The sequence below is a fragment of the Lonchura striata genome, chromosome 14 (assembly GCF_046129695.1).
Source record: "Lonchura striata isolate bLonStr1 chromosome 14, bLonStr1.mat, whole genome shotgun sequence".
NCBI lineage: Eukaryota > Metazoa > Chordata > Aves > Passeriformes > Estrildidae > Lonchura > Lonchura striata.
The window spans coordinates 7,988,359-8,003,895 of record NC_134616.1 but is presented as its reverse complement, the minus strand read 5'-3'; the positions used below and the strand labels follow the sequence as shown (position 1 = coordinate 8,003,895).

General features: G+C 37.2%; 1 protein-coding gene across 6 annotated transcripts in view; it reads left to right on the top strand.

Annotated features, from left to right (window-relative positions):
• KLHL13 (kelch like family member 13) overlaps positions 1-15,537 on the top strand; it is a 79,861-nt gene that overhangs the window by 40,961 nt on the left and 23,363 nt on the right. Inside the window, exons 1-2 of one of the 6 annotated variants that reach the window (XM_021548452.3) lie at positions 1,268-1,742; positions 2,224-2,336. The exons of 4 other annotated variants lie outside the window; for them this stretch is intronic. In XM_021548452.3, coding sequence (XP_021404127.1) covers positions 2,239-2,336 — 98 coding nt within the window. In that variant the 5' untranslated portion in view covers positions 1,268-1,742; positions 2,224-2,238. Of the gene's footprint in view, positions 1-1,264; positions 1,743-2,223; positions 2,337-15,537 lie in introns of those variants that run through there. One more of the 6 variants, XM_021548459.3, reaches the window with a different exon arrangement.

The following is a 15,537-nucleotide window of genomic DNA, read 5'->3' as shown; positions in this document are numbered from 1 at the left end:
AGTGAGACAGAGGCTTTACAAGCAGTTCCCAGTTGGTCGCACTGAGGTGTGAGGAAGGGAGTAACTTATAAGTGTTCGCTTATTGTATTTTAAGACACCATCTGTATAATGGTGAATGTAAAACCAAAGCTGAGTATGTGAATGCAAATGAATGATTTTTTTTTTTTTTTTTTTTACTTTGTGATTATAATGGCTGCTATCTAACATCTTTCAACTTTATTTCTAGACCTTCAGTGCAGAGCTGGCATGAAGTATTAGTCTGTTGTGTGTGTGTGAGAGACTGGACACAGTATTGACCAAGAGTGTAGCCAAGCGTGCCTGTTGGCATGTAAATACTCGAATTCTTTTGCTGAAAGTATGACTGTGCTAAAACGGCATGGATATTTCTGCAGGGCTAGTGTTTCTTAATAGTCACAGCAAATAAACACTATTGTTATACCAGTGGTGTCTGTTCAACATCCCAGTAGCAGCAGTTCCTGTGAAATTTGTTGCCTGGGTTAATGCTGCTCATTTGTAATTTAGAACTTCAGAGAAGTGGGAGAGAGACCTTCAATTGTTTGTTCAAGGGGTGCATCTGGGTTTGAGTGAGGTTGTCATGTGTTATTTTAATTCCTTGCCTTCGATTTTGGTAACAACTTGCCCAAAACTTTTTTTGATGCATTTTCAATAATGGTGATCAGGAGCAGCAATTACTCCCTAGTGATTTCATCCCAAAATTGAATTTAACATTGTGAAAAACATTTTGTAACCGTGAAACTTAAAATGTTTCACTGTTACAGAACGCTATCAGAGTGTTGTTAAATGTTACTAGAATGAATAAATTTATAGATATTTATAGAAATAGCTCCTGGTTCAATTCTTATTGCTAAGCAGCGTGACGGGGTGTTGGCTTTTTAATGAGAGGATTAAGCTGTCCTGATGAATAGAAAAATTGTCATGCTGTACAGAGACTATTCGGAAATCTGTAGATGAAATATCTTAATTTTGGTTGATTTGGTCTGCTGTGGCAATACATTAGAGGTGATATATTTTTTTCCTGTAAGGTAATCAGTATAGCGAAATCTCTGCCTTCTTTTCCCTAGAATCCTGCTCTGCTTCTGCATAAGATGCTATTAAATTCCCCATTCCCTTTTTAATAGCTTGCCTTCCCTGCTCCCCGCTGTCGTCAGCCCCGGGAGGTCACCAAGCAGAGCCCTGAGCTGCAGAGTGGTCCCTGATGGGGACCTGCATGACCATCTGCTTCGTCAGCTCTGGAGGCAATTTGGGAGCTGCTGGGGGGGCGTTGAGAATTAGATTGTTGATAGCGTTCCTACAAAGACTGCTATTAGCAGCCTGCTAGTCTCTGCTTCTATACTGCAGAAGACAGAGTGATATTTGTGTTCCCATATCATGTTGTAAAATGCATGAGATTTTGCTCTTCCTCCTTGGAAATGAGAATAGGAAAATGAGAGCATCCTGAACCAGAAGCTATTAGAAGAGCATGCAGAAACCTGCAGCGATTTCTGCTTTATTTTGTCTTCCTAGCTATGGATTAGAAGGACTGATTTTTGCAATGGGCTTTTTCCATAATGGCATTCTTGTATTGTTTGGTCAGAGCTTGCACAGGAGGAAAACAGGCTGCTGAATTTAGTCACTGATCTCTATTAGCCGTGGCCTAAGGCTATGCTGAGATTTATATCCCATTTGTATTGTTGCAGCTCAAAAGAAGAATGTTCAGAGGATGACAAGTGTATTCTGAGTAGGTATGTTGTTTCATTTTCATATGAAACCCATTTTTTTTTCTGCTTCCATTGGTCAGAAATGAGGTTAATAGGAAGAGAATATAGTACAGTGCTGCAGTGTCCCTGTTAAGGTAGAACAATAGCATCAGAAACAGTACCTTTAAAAATTAGCTGCTTTTATTAAATAAAGCTGCATTATGCTGGTGTGCAGAGTGCAGTCTTTTCTTTTTTTTTCTTAACATACACTGCAGTCAGTGCTTCCCTAACGAGGTGGCACTATTGTTGAGTTAGAAGGATAGAATCATCATATTGCTTTAGGGGACAGCAGGATTTAAAAGGAGATGCCTTACAGCCCTGTTTTACAGATTGGAAGCATCGGTTTAAGGGCATTGGCAGAATCATTTCCTTGTTCTTAGCAGCAGCCACTGCTGTGTCAGTAGTGTGTGGAATGGAAGTCCTAGTTGGTAGTCTGTTATGGAAACGCTGTTTACTGTTATTGTAGTACCGTGGTGACAACATGCCATTGAAATGGAAAACGAGCTCTCCTGCTATCTGGAAATTCCCAGTTCCTGTGCTTAAAACATCCAGGTCATCGCCACTTTCTCCAGCATACATGTAAGTGAGAGAAATGAGGATAATAAGGTGGGAATTCTTTTTGTGAGACTACCCTGTGGCAAAATACCCTGATACATATTAAATGACATTGGCAGTCAGAATTTTATCTTGTTTGCTATGTAGACCCCCCTCTCGATTTTATCCTGGATGTTTCATGATGGATGTCGTGTCAAGTCTTTCCCTTTTTGTTGAAACGTAGAGAAATTGTGCAGATTAAGCCCTGTTCATAATGATACTGTGTATGTTCATTTGAAAAGTTTGTGGTGGTGTTAATTTGTAGAGCTGATCTTGAAATGACAAGTTCAGCTTTGAGGCTGGCAGGCTTTCTATATAGTGTATATGTGAACATTTCCTTCTCTTGACTATTTCATTTGGAAATTGAGCTTGAAATCACCTGCTGTATTGTATTGCACTTTTGTTCGTGTGAGTTCTTGTAGAGGTGAAATCATCCTGCTTTGGTCTTGTTTTATTCTTTAAACTCTTAGCCTTAATACAAATTGAATGTCTTTATAAAAAAGTTACAATAAAAGCTTGTAACATAAATTTGAATCATTCATATCTGAATACTTACATAGTTATACAGGTTGTCAGTGTAAAGTAGCTTCACAGTGTGCCTTTGTCTTGCCAAATCCTGATGCAGCTTTTGTTCACCTTTTGTTGCTGTGAGTTCTGTGTTAGCATACACAGGTGGCTTTTTTTCCTTCTCTGAAATAAAACTATTAAGCTCAGGGTACTGAATTTCTTCTGCCTTTATTTAAGGAAAGCAGCTCTTCCAAAAGGAGGAAGAGTTCCTTTAAAATGCACAGGTAGCAGAGTAGATGACTTTTCTATCTGGAAATTGTTGTACAGGCTACTGCTTTCCAATAAAATTCCAGCCTAATATGTACAATATTAATACTTTTAAGCACGTATTGTCTGCTTACAGATAGGCTTTTGCTTCAGCTACAGTAGGTACATGCTGTAAGAGAGGTGCACAGGTTCTCTAAATGTCTTTTTTTCTATTGTTGCTGAGCCTGGCATTGTTGTGGTGGGGCTGAAAAGACCCAGCGCCATGTGCATGGTCACTATTGTTCTCGGGCTGAGAGGCTGGGGCAGCAAACCTGTGCAAAACCTGTGCTGGGCACGCTCACATTTAAGATTAATTAATCTTATGACAAGATGTGGATGTGCTTCAGTCTTTTTATGGGAACCATCAAATGTACTTAAGGCTACCAAAAGAGAAGCTATTTCCTGTAAATTGCTACCTATTCTAAGTTGTTAGAAAATATGACTTAAATATAAGGAAAGTATCATGATGATAAAAGTTGTGAGACATTTGAACCTATTTCAGGAAAACAGTGTCATTAGTATTTTATGTTATGCTGTTGTTTTTAAACTGTAGTAGTTTTAAATGCAAGAAAAATCAGAACTAGCCCAGTCTGATGTCTCTGCTGCTGCAAGGGAGCTTTTCTTTTGTGCGTCGCCTTTAAAGTGCTAATCTTAGCCCTAGAACACTCCAGCCTTTGTGATGGGGATCTGTGGCTGATTATTTCAGTGTTTTGAAAGTATGAGCAGGTTTAGTGATCATGTTTAAACTATATGATGCTGAGCTTGTCTGGAGCATGAGAAATATGTGATCAGCAGCCTTAATCATCTCTTGATAATGAGTCAATGTATCTCAATGTTTATGAAGACATTTCTTTATTGGCACACAGACCTGGCATTAGGAGGACTCTTATATCTAATGCTAAAATTATTAATATATTTTATTATAAAGAATGTGAAAATGGCACCTATTTGATTAGGCAATATAAATCAACTAATTAAAAAATCACTTGTCATTCAGGTTGGCCAGTAAAATAGGTGATCGGATTAATTACCTTCATTGTAGAGATTACAGTAAATTTGATACTGTTTTATATAATCTGATGGTTTTTCATATTTATAACTTTTCTGTTGTAAGTAGTACTTTGCACACTGACGAAGAGCTTATGTTTTGAGTAAAGGGTTGAGAAATAAGTGGTGTGTGAAATGGAACATGTATTGATGTAAAATAAATGGCCATAAAACTCTAGGATTCACAGATGAACACTATTACTAAATATTTTGGATCTAGGGTATACAATGGTATGTTTGAGCTTTTAATCCCTTTGATACTTGACATCTAAATCTTGCAAAATAGGGGCTTTAGTGTACTTTGGAATGCGAAGTAGGAAGGTCAAAAAATTGTTTTAGTTTTCATTTTTTTCCTTGTATTTAAAATAAAACTCCAGTTTTTCAGGTTCCTCTAATAAAGTTGATCTTAGCTTTAAAAGCTTCATCCTGCTTATGATTTACAAGCAACATAATCTAGAGATTAAACTGATGATCAGGATGCATAGATTTTATTAGAGTTTTTCAGTCTGTGTACCTGATAGCTGAACTCTGCCTCAGTTTCCCTGTATCAAAATGCTGAGACTGGTGGTTGTGAGCAGATTTGGCTTCTTGGATGAACAAAGTGCCCCTGGAAAATGTTGGCTGTCCTTCAGCTGTTCAGGCTTAGCTCAGTCTCTGCTGGGGAAGTTTGTGTTGGTTGCTGATGGGGGAAAATGAGTGTGAAGAGCTCATCTCACAGAGCTCTGTGCCGTGGGGAGCTTGTGGCTGGGCAGTACCTGAAATGAAGGACCTGCAGGAGCTGAGGTGTGATAAGTTTGCAGGTGAGGACACGGTTCTGTCACTGGGAAGTCTGCTTGGTTTGCAGGATCTGGTACCCCTTTCCTGACAATGGGAAGGAGCAGCAGGGGCTTGCTGCCTCTTGGCTGGTGGATTTCTATACCACCAGTTATTTATCAGGGATATTTTCAGGACATCCTGACTGCAGAGAGGGAACTCTGCACATTATACAGAGGGATGAGGAAGGCACACATACCCTGACTTCTGGTGAAACTGATTCAGAGTAGCTTGTACTTTCCCCCAAGCTGGAGAGATCCAGTGATGTTGCTTAGGGAAAATTAGACTTCATTAGACTTGGAAGACCGGCATGTGCCAATATATGTGGGTGTAGGGCAGCTGGCTTAGTGCATGAGTTAGGAATGCAGCTGTGGGTACATGCACACGCCTTTGTCAGGCTGCATTTTCTTTCGTGCACTTATTTTGCTAGGGTTTACAATATAGATGCTGTTTGTCAAACATTGTGAAAGCTGTTACAGCAAGTTTATGCACCACTAGTCAAATCATATTCATATTTGTGGTTGTGTTGACTATGTGGAGAGAGACCTATGTGACTTCATATATTAGGTGGACAGTTTCAGCAAGTGAATAGGAGGAAAGGAGAAAGTGAATAACACTTGAAAAAGTGGTGTCCCATAGCATCATGGCTCTTATTTAACATGACTGCCCAATGTTTAAAAACAAAAAAGCAGCAGTGACTGACATAAGCAGAGGTTAAGAATTAAAGCACTACTACAGCGAGGCTGAGGAACAGTTCTGAATTAACAGCTTTGAGGCATAAAGAACATGAGTCCCACTTATTGTTCATGGTGCATGGCATCTCATGCATTAAGAACTAAGAGAATTCTTTCTTATTCACACCAGTAATGTAATTTTTTTTTAATAGTGCACATCTTCCATTAATACAAATGGGAGAGTTGTTTTTGGAAATTCAGGAGATTAAAGTGCTATGATGAACATCTACAAAGAATTCAATAATGCAAAAATACTGTTTACAAAAACACTTTACAGAAGTCTGTTCTGTTAAGGCTATGTCATGCATGAATATTCTTAGCTGGTTTTTTAGAAAGTTAAATGTTCAATTAAGTGGTTTTAGTCACCTGCATTCCAATTTCAAAGATAAGTAAAATAAAAGAATTCTTATTTCAAAATAATCCACTTGTAATCTTAGTGCCTTCTATCCTTTGATATGGAATAGTATCAAATGGAAAGTATCCTTTGCATGTGTTTTTATAAATGACTGACTAATATTAGGAGAAATAAACAGATGTGCTATTCCAAATGTATTGCTATCAAAGGGTTTACTACACAGTCTATCCTGAGTCATGTGGTTATGAAATTTGTCTGATAGGAAATGCTTTGCTTTAGTGGAAATCAGTTACTATGCAGAAAAGTATAATAAATTCTTAATACTCTGGAGTAAGCAGCATTAGCTTTAGCTGCTTATATTGGTTATACAGGTTAATGCTTTTGTGTCTTCTTCCAGATATCTGCTTTGCTCTACAATGAGCTCTTTAATCTATGCTATACAGTGATATACACTTAAATGGGAAAAGGTGTATGTGTGTAATTCATCAGACCACCTGCATTAGCTGTCTTTGGTGAGACCACCCTATGTCTGCTGCCTTCAAAGGTCATTTTTTAGGAAATGGATCCTTTTGTTGGGTCCTGAGCATTTGACAGCTACACGATATTCACATGCACCTGTCTTTGGCAACATTTCCATTTTATGACATTCCTTCCTAGATATTTCAAACTTCGTGTTGGAAGTCAATATGCACCTCACCTCAAATATATTTTAAACTGATCTGACAATACATGCAAAAACATGAATTGGATGAGTGGAGAGTAGAAGAGGCTTGCATCGTACTAGTAGGAGATTGCTTTTAATCCCAGAAATTTTGTGGATAGAGTTCTCCTTTGTGCCTGTTGATATTTCTTCTGCTCTTTATATAATAGGTATTTCAATAGATTATTCTAAGCTTGAAATTTCATTCGTACAGCAAATTTCATTGCTGTAATAAACTGAAAAAAATGAGAAAAAACCAACTTGTTTATCATGAAGACTCCTGGGGCTGCTGTTTTTTCTGAGGAGACTTTATAGGGGATGATGTGGCCTAAAAGTCCCCAAAATTACACACTTTTCCTTATACAGCAGGCTGTTGTAATATTGACATTGTGTTGTGACATGGTAAAGCATCTTTATTGAATTATCTAGAATATATTGCTTAGCCTGTTCTGCCAGCCTGTCAGTTCTGCCAGTTTGTTATTTTTGCCATTATTTCTTTGTTAAGGTGAAAAAAATCTTGTTCTCCAGTCACATCCTACTCATTGACTTTTCTAGTGTTAAGTGGTATTTTCTGTTGACATTTGGATGGGGCTGCCTATGGATTTTCAAAAAGTGCTTGGTGAATATTTGGGTTTTAAAATAGTAGTTGCTTGTTCTAAATGGCCATAATGGGAACTGTAGTGTAATAATATGTAGCTATCACACTAAAGTGAAGTGTGCATCTATGTTACTGCCGTAATATTTTGTCCAGCAGTGACAAAGATTGTATCAATGTCTAAATTGCAATTGTGTTTTTTCATGGGATGAATGAATGACATGCCCCTCTTATCTGGCATGCATAGATCTAAAAGCTTTATCACACAGGGAAAAATATTTCACAAATGACAGTAATTAATGCCCCTCTACATCCTCTCCAGCAGACTGCATGAAGGAATGGTAAAACATCTGTGAGAAGTGACTGAGCAAGAGGATTGGTAAATAAAAACCCAAACCCTAGAGTCATAATCTTACCGACTTTTAAGTTATCAGAATTATTCTGACCAGTATATAGGGAAAAAACCTCTAGCACTGTTGAAAGGAGTAGTTCCTAATTTGGTTGCAGGAATACAGTGGGATGTGTGTTCTATGACCAAATATTGAATGTGCAGGTGCCTCCTTAGACTTATATTTGTCTCTGAGGGGCCATTCTGTTAACTTAATAATTTCTGTGTGTGGAAACTAAGGACACATGAGGTACAACTCTAATCTGCTGGTGCATGCAGAATGGTTTTGATGTTTTTTAATACACAGGAAGTATTAAGCTGCCTAGTCAAAGTTCTTGTTTAACTCTTGAGTACTTAAGACCAGATATAAAGAGCAGAAAATACATGCAGTGTTAGTCCAGCCTAAATTGTGAAATCTCATTTCTATTCTACCTTCTTCAACATTAAGGAATAAAATAGTTCTCCTTATGTAGAAAAGCTACAAAATGTGTATTTTCTTGATTTTTCTGTTTCTAATAGTAGGAATCAAGAGACAAACACCAACTTTGGCAAAAAGTCATTAGTGAACTGTTTCTAATTTAGCATCATTAAACAATGCAACTCTGCAGATTTAAGCTACGAATGGCTCAGTGAATTCAAACCCTTTGTCAAACAGATAAATGTGGATGTGATGCTAAGGCTCCCAGAGAGATTAAATGCTGTTAGGAATAAAAGCTTTATAGCAGTGACTGAGCCAAATATTGCTTTGTTTCTGTGGAAAACAAATTTGAATTAACCAGCGGGCTGTAATTATGCTGCAAACAGCTTGAGACCTGTGATTGTTTAGTTGTTTAAGAAGGAGTTTTGAAGAGAATGTTTTCTGTGTGCATATTCTTGGGAATTCATACCGAAACAGTTGATGTTGCTCAGTCCTCTTCTGCTGGCTTTGGTTGCAGTGTGGCCTTACTTGAAAGTGATACAAAAAGGTTTAAGTGATGTTGGGAGTATCTTTGTTTCTGTGTTCTCCTACTTGCCATTGACATCCACCAGTACTGGGAACAGTGACAATATCTTCAGTCACCCGAGTGTTTGTTGTAACTCTCATAATTTCTGTTGTGGGCTTGTGTGGTTGGACACAATATGGTGATTGTATGTTGAAGTCCTAGGAAAAAAAAAAAGAGGAAAAAATAAAAAGGGAAAGGTTAAGGCTTGACATTTAAGTACTAGTCTCCAAAACATTGCTTCTAGAAATAGCTTCACCTGGAGCCTGTGGTTAAGCACATGTCATTGTCCCTGTCCTTCAAGTGAGGTGGTTGTTGTTCCCCTTTGTAGCCTTGCTGCCTCTGCTGATGGTGCTGGCAGAGCTGCTCAGGCTACATCACTTTTGTACTGAGTTCACCTTCTTCAGCTGCTCACTGCAATGAGCATCCTGTGCTGTGAGTGTCAGAGGAGCAGGTAAGGCTGGGGCACTGCCTGCCTCTGCCCACAGCGTGTGCCCACAAACGACCTTCAGCCTCTCTGCTGGTTTTGGGGGCTTTGCAAGTCCTGTATCCTCATTTCTTCCCTTGGCCAGAGCCTTGTCAAAGTAAAAACCCACTTCTCACTGCTTTGGTCTATTGTATAGAGCCTGTTTTTATGTTCACTTTTACAGAACACCTTCAGTTTAGAGGAAAGGTAGAAAATGGGACACCTATATGCTTTTTAATTTAAGAAACGGTATGTTTTACTTTGTGCCTTTCTCCTGGAGTGGAGATTTAAAAGAGCTCAGTATGAAGCTACTAAGCAAATACTTTTAAATGTTCAGCTGTTACTGCTGCCTGTCTAATGTATGGAAAAGATCAGGTGTAAAAAGTGAAATATTAAAGTATAAACATCAGAGTATTGTCCAAAGCAAGCAATATTCGGCACCAGCTGCCATTAGCTGTTTTAGGAGATTGCATTCACAGTAGTTACAGTGCAGTGATAATTCACTTGAGGCAGAAGGTCTGTAAACTTCTGGTTGTGGCAGCCCTTTTCAAGTGAACAGAATTAAATAGCATTTTAAACAAAATCACTAGCCTGATTAGACAAATAAAAGCTGTTTTTAGTTTCAGCAGCAGCCTCAAGTTCATCTAATAAAAATTTGGTCTTTAAACTGTCCAGTAAAAACAGTGACATCTGAAACCAATAGTGTAGGACAACTGGTCATAGTGATAAAGGACAAAAAGGCATGATTCCCACTCCTAATGCACTGTGTGTGTCACAGAGGTGTCCGTGCAAAGCAATTTAGGTCCTGCCTTCCAGTGTTGTTCTTGTGTTCATGTTCCATTTGGCTTTTGAGCAGCAGCAGTGTCAGTTCCTGTGTGCCCCAAAGCCAGAACTGAAGCTGGAACCTGCTCCTTGGTCTGTGGAGAGGAGTTCATTTGCTATGCCGACCTATTGGAACAAAAATTACCTTTTCTCTTCCTTTTCTCTCCTAGCTGGAGTCATGTATCTGTTTTAAAATATGAACTTGCATTTCCTATAGAAACTTTTTTGTAATAAGAAATCATCAGCAGTTGATAAAAGCTAGTTAATTTTACTGGGTTGCTGATACCATAAAAGGATTAAATTAGAAATTCTTGATAAAAAGTTGTAATAAAAGGAAGAGATGTTATTTTAGGGGAGGACAAGTATAAAAGTAACTTCTTTGCATGAATAAAGGATTTCTTGAAATTGTATGAATAGAAGATATGGAATGGAAATGTGAAATACCATGATTGCATAATTTTTTTCATCTACATTATATTAATATTTGAATTTCTTAAAACATATGATGAGATTTTCTTTAATACAATACTGCCCTACCTGTTCTGCTTACTGAGCTCCAAGGTGGCCAAGTGCTTTGTTGGGGAATTCCTAAATTCATTACTCAGGAAGTTGGAACATCTGTTCAAAATGGGAAGACAGCAATAATTTTTTTTTTTTAAGAACCTAAGCTTAATTAAATACTCTTTGGCAGATTCTGCATATAAAATAAAAAGTTACTGTATTTTTAATAGCAACTGAAAGTTTTATTGTATTTCACTGGCCTTTTAATTAATAGGTTCATTAGGGAATTACATGCATAGGTGCATGCATAGCATAGCCCTGGGATGTACCAGGGCTTTTTTTTTTTTTTTTTTTTTTTTTTTTTTTTTTTTTTTTTGATAGGTCATAAAATTATAAAGATTTGGCCTGCACTAAGAATAACCTAATATGAAATTGAAATCTCTGTGTTACCTGATAAATACCAGAGTCCTGGCACGTGCCAGGGGTGATTGCACCAGAAGCCATTTTACCAGTGACCAGAACACTTGTGGTCATGGTTTATTGAGCAGTAATTTGACAGAGAAAATAAGGTTATAGTCCTTTCAAAAATGAGCTATTGAGCTTCACTGAATTAAGAACTTGCTCTCTGGCTGATCTGGCTTTGGCAAAGCTTTTACTGAGTTATGTAAAGACTGGGTTTTAAATAAATTGGAGAACATGCACTCTAAAATATCTGTAGCTGTAAGCTGATGTCCTTACTTTGTTTTCAAAGAGTTTCTACAATAGTCTGAAAAATAGATGAATGGTTTACTGATGGAAATGAACAAATCCTTAATAATATTCTTAATTGCCTTGTTCCTGATGCATCAGAACAAACTTGACTACTACTGAAGAAAACATCATAACAGAATATTGGTTTATTTCATTTGTGCCACTAAGCTCTATAAAATGGCAACTGCATGATTTGAATATTCTAGTTGAGAATAAATTCTGTCACAATTTTCAAAGATCTTTGCTTATCATGCATCACCTGGATGTCTCTGAACTGTTTCAACAGGTTAATACTTACTAAGTGGCTTAGAAAGCAATTTGTCTCTGTGAGTCATGTTGTAACTCCAGCCAGTGAAATTTGTCAGTATTTTCTGGAAAGTTAATGCATGTTAATATCCATATAATGAACACTCCATATTTCATCACTACAAAAATATCAGTTGGAAGTACTTGGAGGATTAACTTGGAGTCATGAGAAAAGCACATTTGGTTGTAGCCTCTAGGAAAAAGACTGTGCTGTACTTGAAAGAATCAACATGCGGTTAGAAAGAAAATTCTGGTTCAACCTACTTTGTGATAGCAAGTAATTAACCTCTGGCACCTTTCTCTGAGCTGAAAGCCAGAGGTTGCAGAAAGTCAGGCAGCTCCTCTGCCTTCCTCTTGCAATGTTAATTCAAGTCCAACATTCCCTTGTCTTAATACTATGATGTTCAACCCTCTCCAGACCAAGTGTGTGTGTTGAAGGTGGATTTAACATCCACATTTAGAGCAGTTTGTTGTGAATTCTCACTACATGCTACTGTAGTTTTAACTTCTCTTAACTTTTATTTCCTAACTTTTTAAGACTGGTTAAAAATGGTACTGCTGCACTTCTTGTTTAATGATTTCTATTGATCAGAACAATATAATTAATTAGAAAGTGAATTAACTTTCTCCTTTGGTAGTATGCTTAATTGTGATATACTGTACTTAAAGTAAAAAAAAAAAAAATCAATATGTTTATCTTCATTACTATTGAGTTAATGATAGTGCTTAGTAGACCTATGTTAATAAATGTAAATAATGCCTTTGGTAAGTGTCCAAAGAAGACAGATGTACTTACTGTGGTTTTGTTGGGAAGTCAGTTGGACATTCGGCACATTTCCCATCTGTTTTGGGTGTGAATGGCAACGTTATTTCTGAATCTCAATGTTACAGCCCCTGCATCAGAAGCTACATTCTGAGTACTTTAAGATTTTGTTACAGGATTCATGATGCAATGCTTGGGTTTTGCTCTTTGTGTAGTGCTGTTAACACAGAGCTTAAGCACTGTTGCAATTTCACTTTGTCTTACAAAGACAGGTCCTTTGTGGTGTGTGGAGATAAATGCTGAGCTGCTACCAAGCAGGCAGAATTTGTGGTCACTCTGGGACTGCTCTTTCCCTCTTGGTGAATGTCACAGGGTTGGGATTCAGGGGATCAGTGCCTTATTGCCAGGTGTTATTGCTGACTTGCTTTGGAACTTCTGCCAAAGCCAGCTGCTGAATGTCACTTTCTGCAGAAGGGAGAGGATGCACAGCCCTCCAGAACTGTTAAGCTGTAGTGGTGTATTTAACAACAACAAATCAAACAAAAATCCCCAAGTCTCCACAAAGAAACAAAAAACCCACATCACTTTTTTTTTGGTCGTAGTTGTTTAGATATAAGCCAAAACCCATATAGCATTATTATAATCTGCTTGTCTTTATTCACATGGAATCATATGCAGACAAGTTAAGGTTTAGGACTAGAATTGTAAAAGTTATGCTCAGGTGAATTTTTATAGTGTGGATTTTTCAGTTTTTAATGCCTCATTCACATGTGCAAATTTTTGTCCATATGTAACAGCAAATGTGGAAGAGAAATAGTGAAAATCTTTTCTACAGATGAACTTCAGGTGGTGAACTGCTGAGCTTATGTGTGTGATAGAGAACTGCTCATTATATATTGAAATCAGGTAGACAACTGCTTATAGCCACACCAGGCTTGTCAAATGTCTACTTTTAGGTATGGCAAGAATTTTAATCTTTATTGTATCCTCTTTGTTGGCTGTGCAGTTTTGACAAGGCATGGTGTTCTATAGAGGATGACCTATAGAGAACAGAGCTATGGGAAGTTGTGTCATGTTCAGAAGAATGCTTCCATTATCCCAGCCATTCTAGGAATAAATGAATCATGCTCTAGGTCTTTGCCTTCATTTGTAAAATTTATGAATTATGCTATCTGTCAGGAAGTCAAGGTGATGTGGCAAACATGGTAAAAAGCCCACTCCAAACAGCCAAGGAGGTTGGCTTACTTATCTATTTCTTTTCATAATGATTTAAAATTATGTGTTCACTTTATATTTTCTTGTGAGTTCAGAGAAAGTATTTTAAATACTCCTTCATGTAACATCTATCTGATCTGACATTTTGGGAAGATGCTTCAAGAGCAAAGAGTCAGATTGGTGCTTGTTGAATCTGTTGTTCTTCACACCCACGCTTGCAAGTCTCCCCACATTATTTTGTATTTCTTCTTAGGAAGACATGTATAAATTTAGAGATTTAGATGTCCTTTGAAATTATATAAGACTCTTGCCTCCATGCGATTCTATGAAAACTGAAATAAACAGAATTCAGCAAACCCAAAACACCCTAGAACCAAGTGAAAAAAGTATTTTGGGTTGTGAGCCAGCAACTGCTTGCTGCTCTGTTGCATAGTTGTATTTTTTGGATGCAGAGATAGTCTGGAGAGCCCTTTTGTAAGGTATAACCCTGTAAACTTTGTTTAAATTACTCTGGACTTGTTTTATAAAATAGAGATAATTGTGTTTAAAAAATAGCACAAATCTTGCATGCTGCAGTTCATCCACATTACTCAGCTGAGTAGATTAGAAGTCACGGTTGTTTGGATGTACCCTTGCTCCTACAATGTTATGTCTGTGTGCATAAAATCTCACTGTTTCAAACCCATGTACGCTGTGGAATGGTGAATTTGTTTTGAGTATGTTTTTGTAGCTGACCTTTTGTACTCATGGTTTTGAACAAGGCATATCAATGCTATGAGGGTTTCCGAAAGTACTCTACATGGTCTTTGCACATGAAGAAGGTGGGGTAAATGTTTTTTTTTTTTAAAAGGAAATTCTGAAATTATTTTGCTTCCACAAATTCCGAATTTGTCCTTACATAATAATCATAACCAAAACTCAGGAAAAGGAGGGGGATTTAAGCACATTCTTGTTACTTAAAGTAATTTCTGAAACTAGTTTGAAGGCAGATGTTTTAACCTGCATGTTTAAAATTTGGAAAATTTTCTGTATCTGAAATTTGCAACAATTATGTCAAACAGCTGTAAATCTTTTTTGAGATGTGGAGATACTTGATTAACAATGGAGATGCCCTCTTCTCTGGATTAATGGCTTATGTTTGTTAATTAAAATTGCATACATATTCATTATACCTCTACACAGGCTCAGAGGTAGAACATTAGATCCCAGAAATAACAGAAACTAGTTGTTATTAATATTTTATTTACATAGTATAATAATTACAGGTTAGCATAGTTAGGCTTTCAGATGTACCCTAATTTATATCTGAAGATTAAAATAGTAGGCTAATAATACTGCAGTAATTCTTTAACAATTCTACCGAAAATTAGCTCGTCCTGTCTAGATTTGGACAGTAATTGCTTGGAATCAAATCTTAAATTAAAATTATTATTTGCCTGGACAGTAGCAGAATACTGGATATAATATCCTAAAGTAATTCTAATTGTCTGTTTCTAAAAGCAGGTTACAAACTCCAATTGCAGCTTGAAACTCCATGATGTATATTTTCTATTAGGAATAGTTATGCATGGATGAGGTAATGCAAGCTGTAAGAATGAAAATACTTTTTTTTAATATTACACTTAGAGTTTTAATGTTTCACCAGTTTGGCAAGGAAAACTATGATGATTGATTTTGGAAACCAGATGAAACCTCTATAAACATCCCACAATACTGGATTGTAGAAATAACATAGCGTGCAAGTGTCTAAATCAAGGAGCTGGGGATGGAAGGAAAAGAAAAAACTTACAAGCCAAAAAGCAGTTGTGCCTTTTAGAGACTGTTAACGCTTCCCTTTCTTGAATTAGCTGAAGAGAACCACAAAGGACTGATTCTTTTGCCTGCTGATTTTTTTTTCCTGTAGCCTCTGTGCTGTTGCATTTCATCCCAGAAGACTGT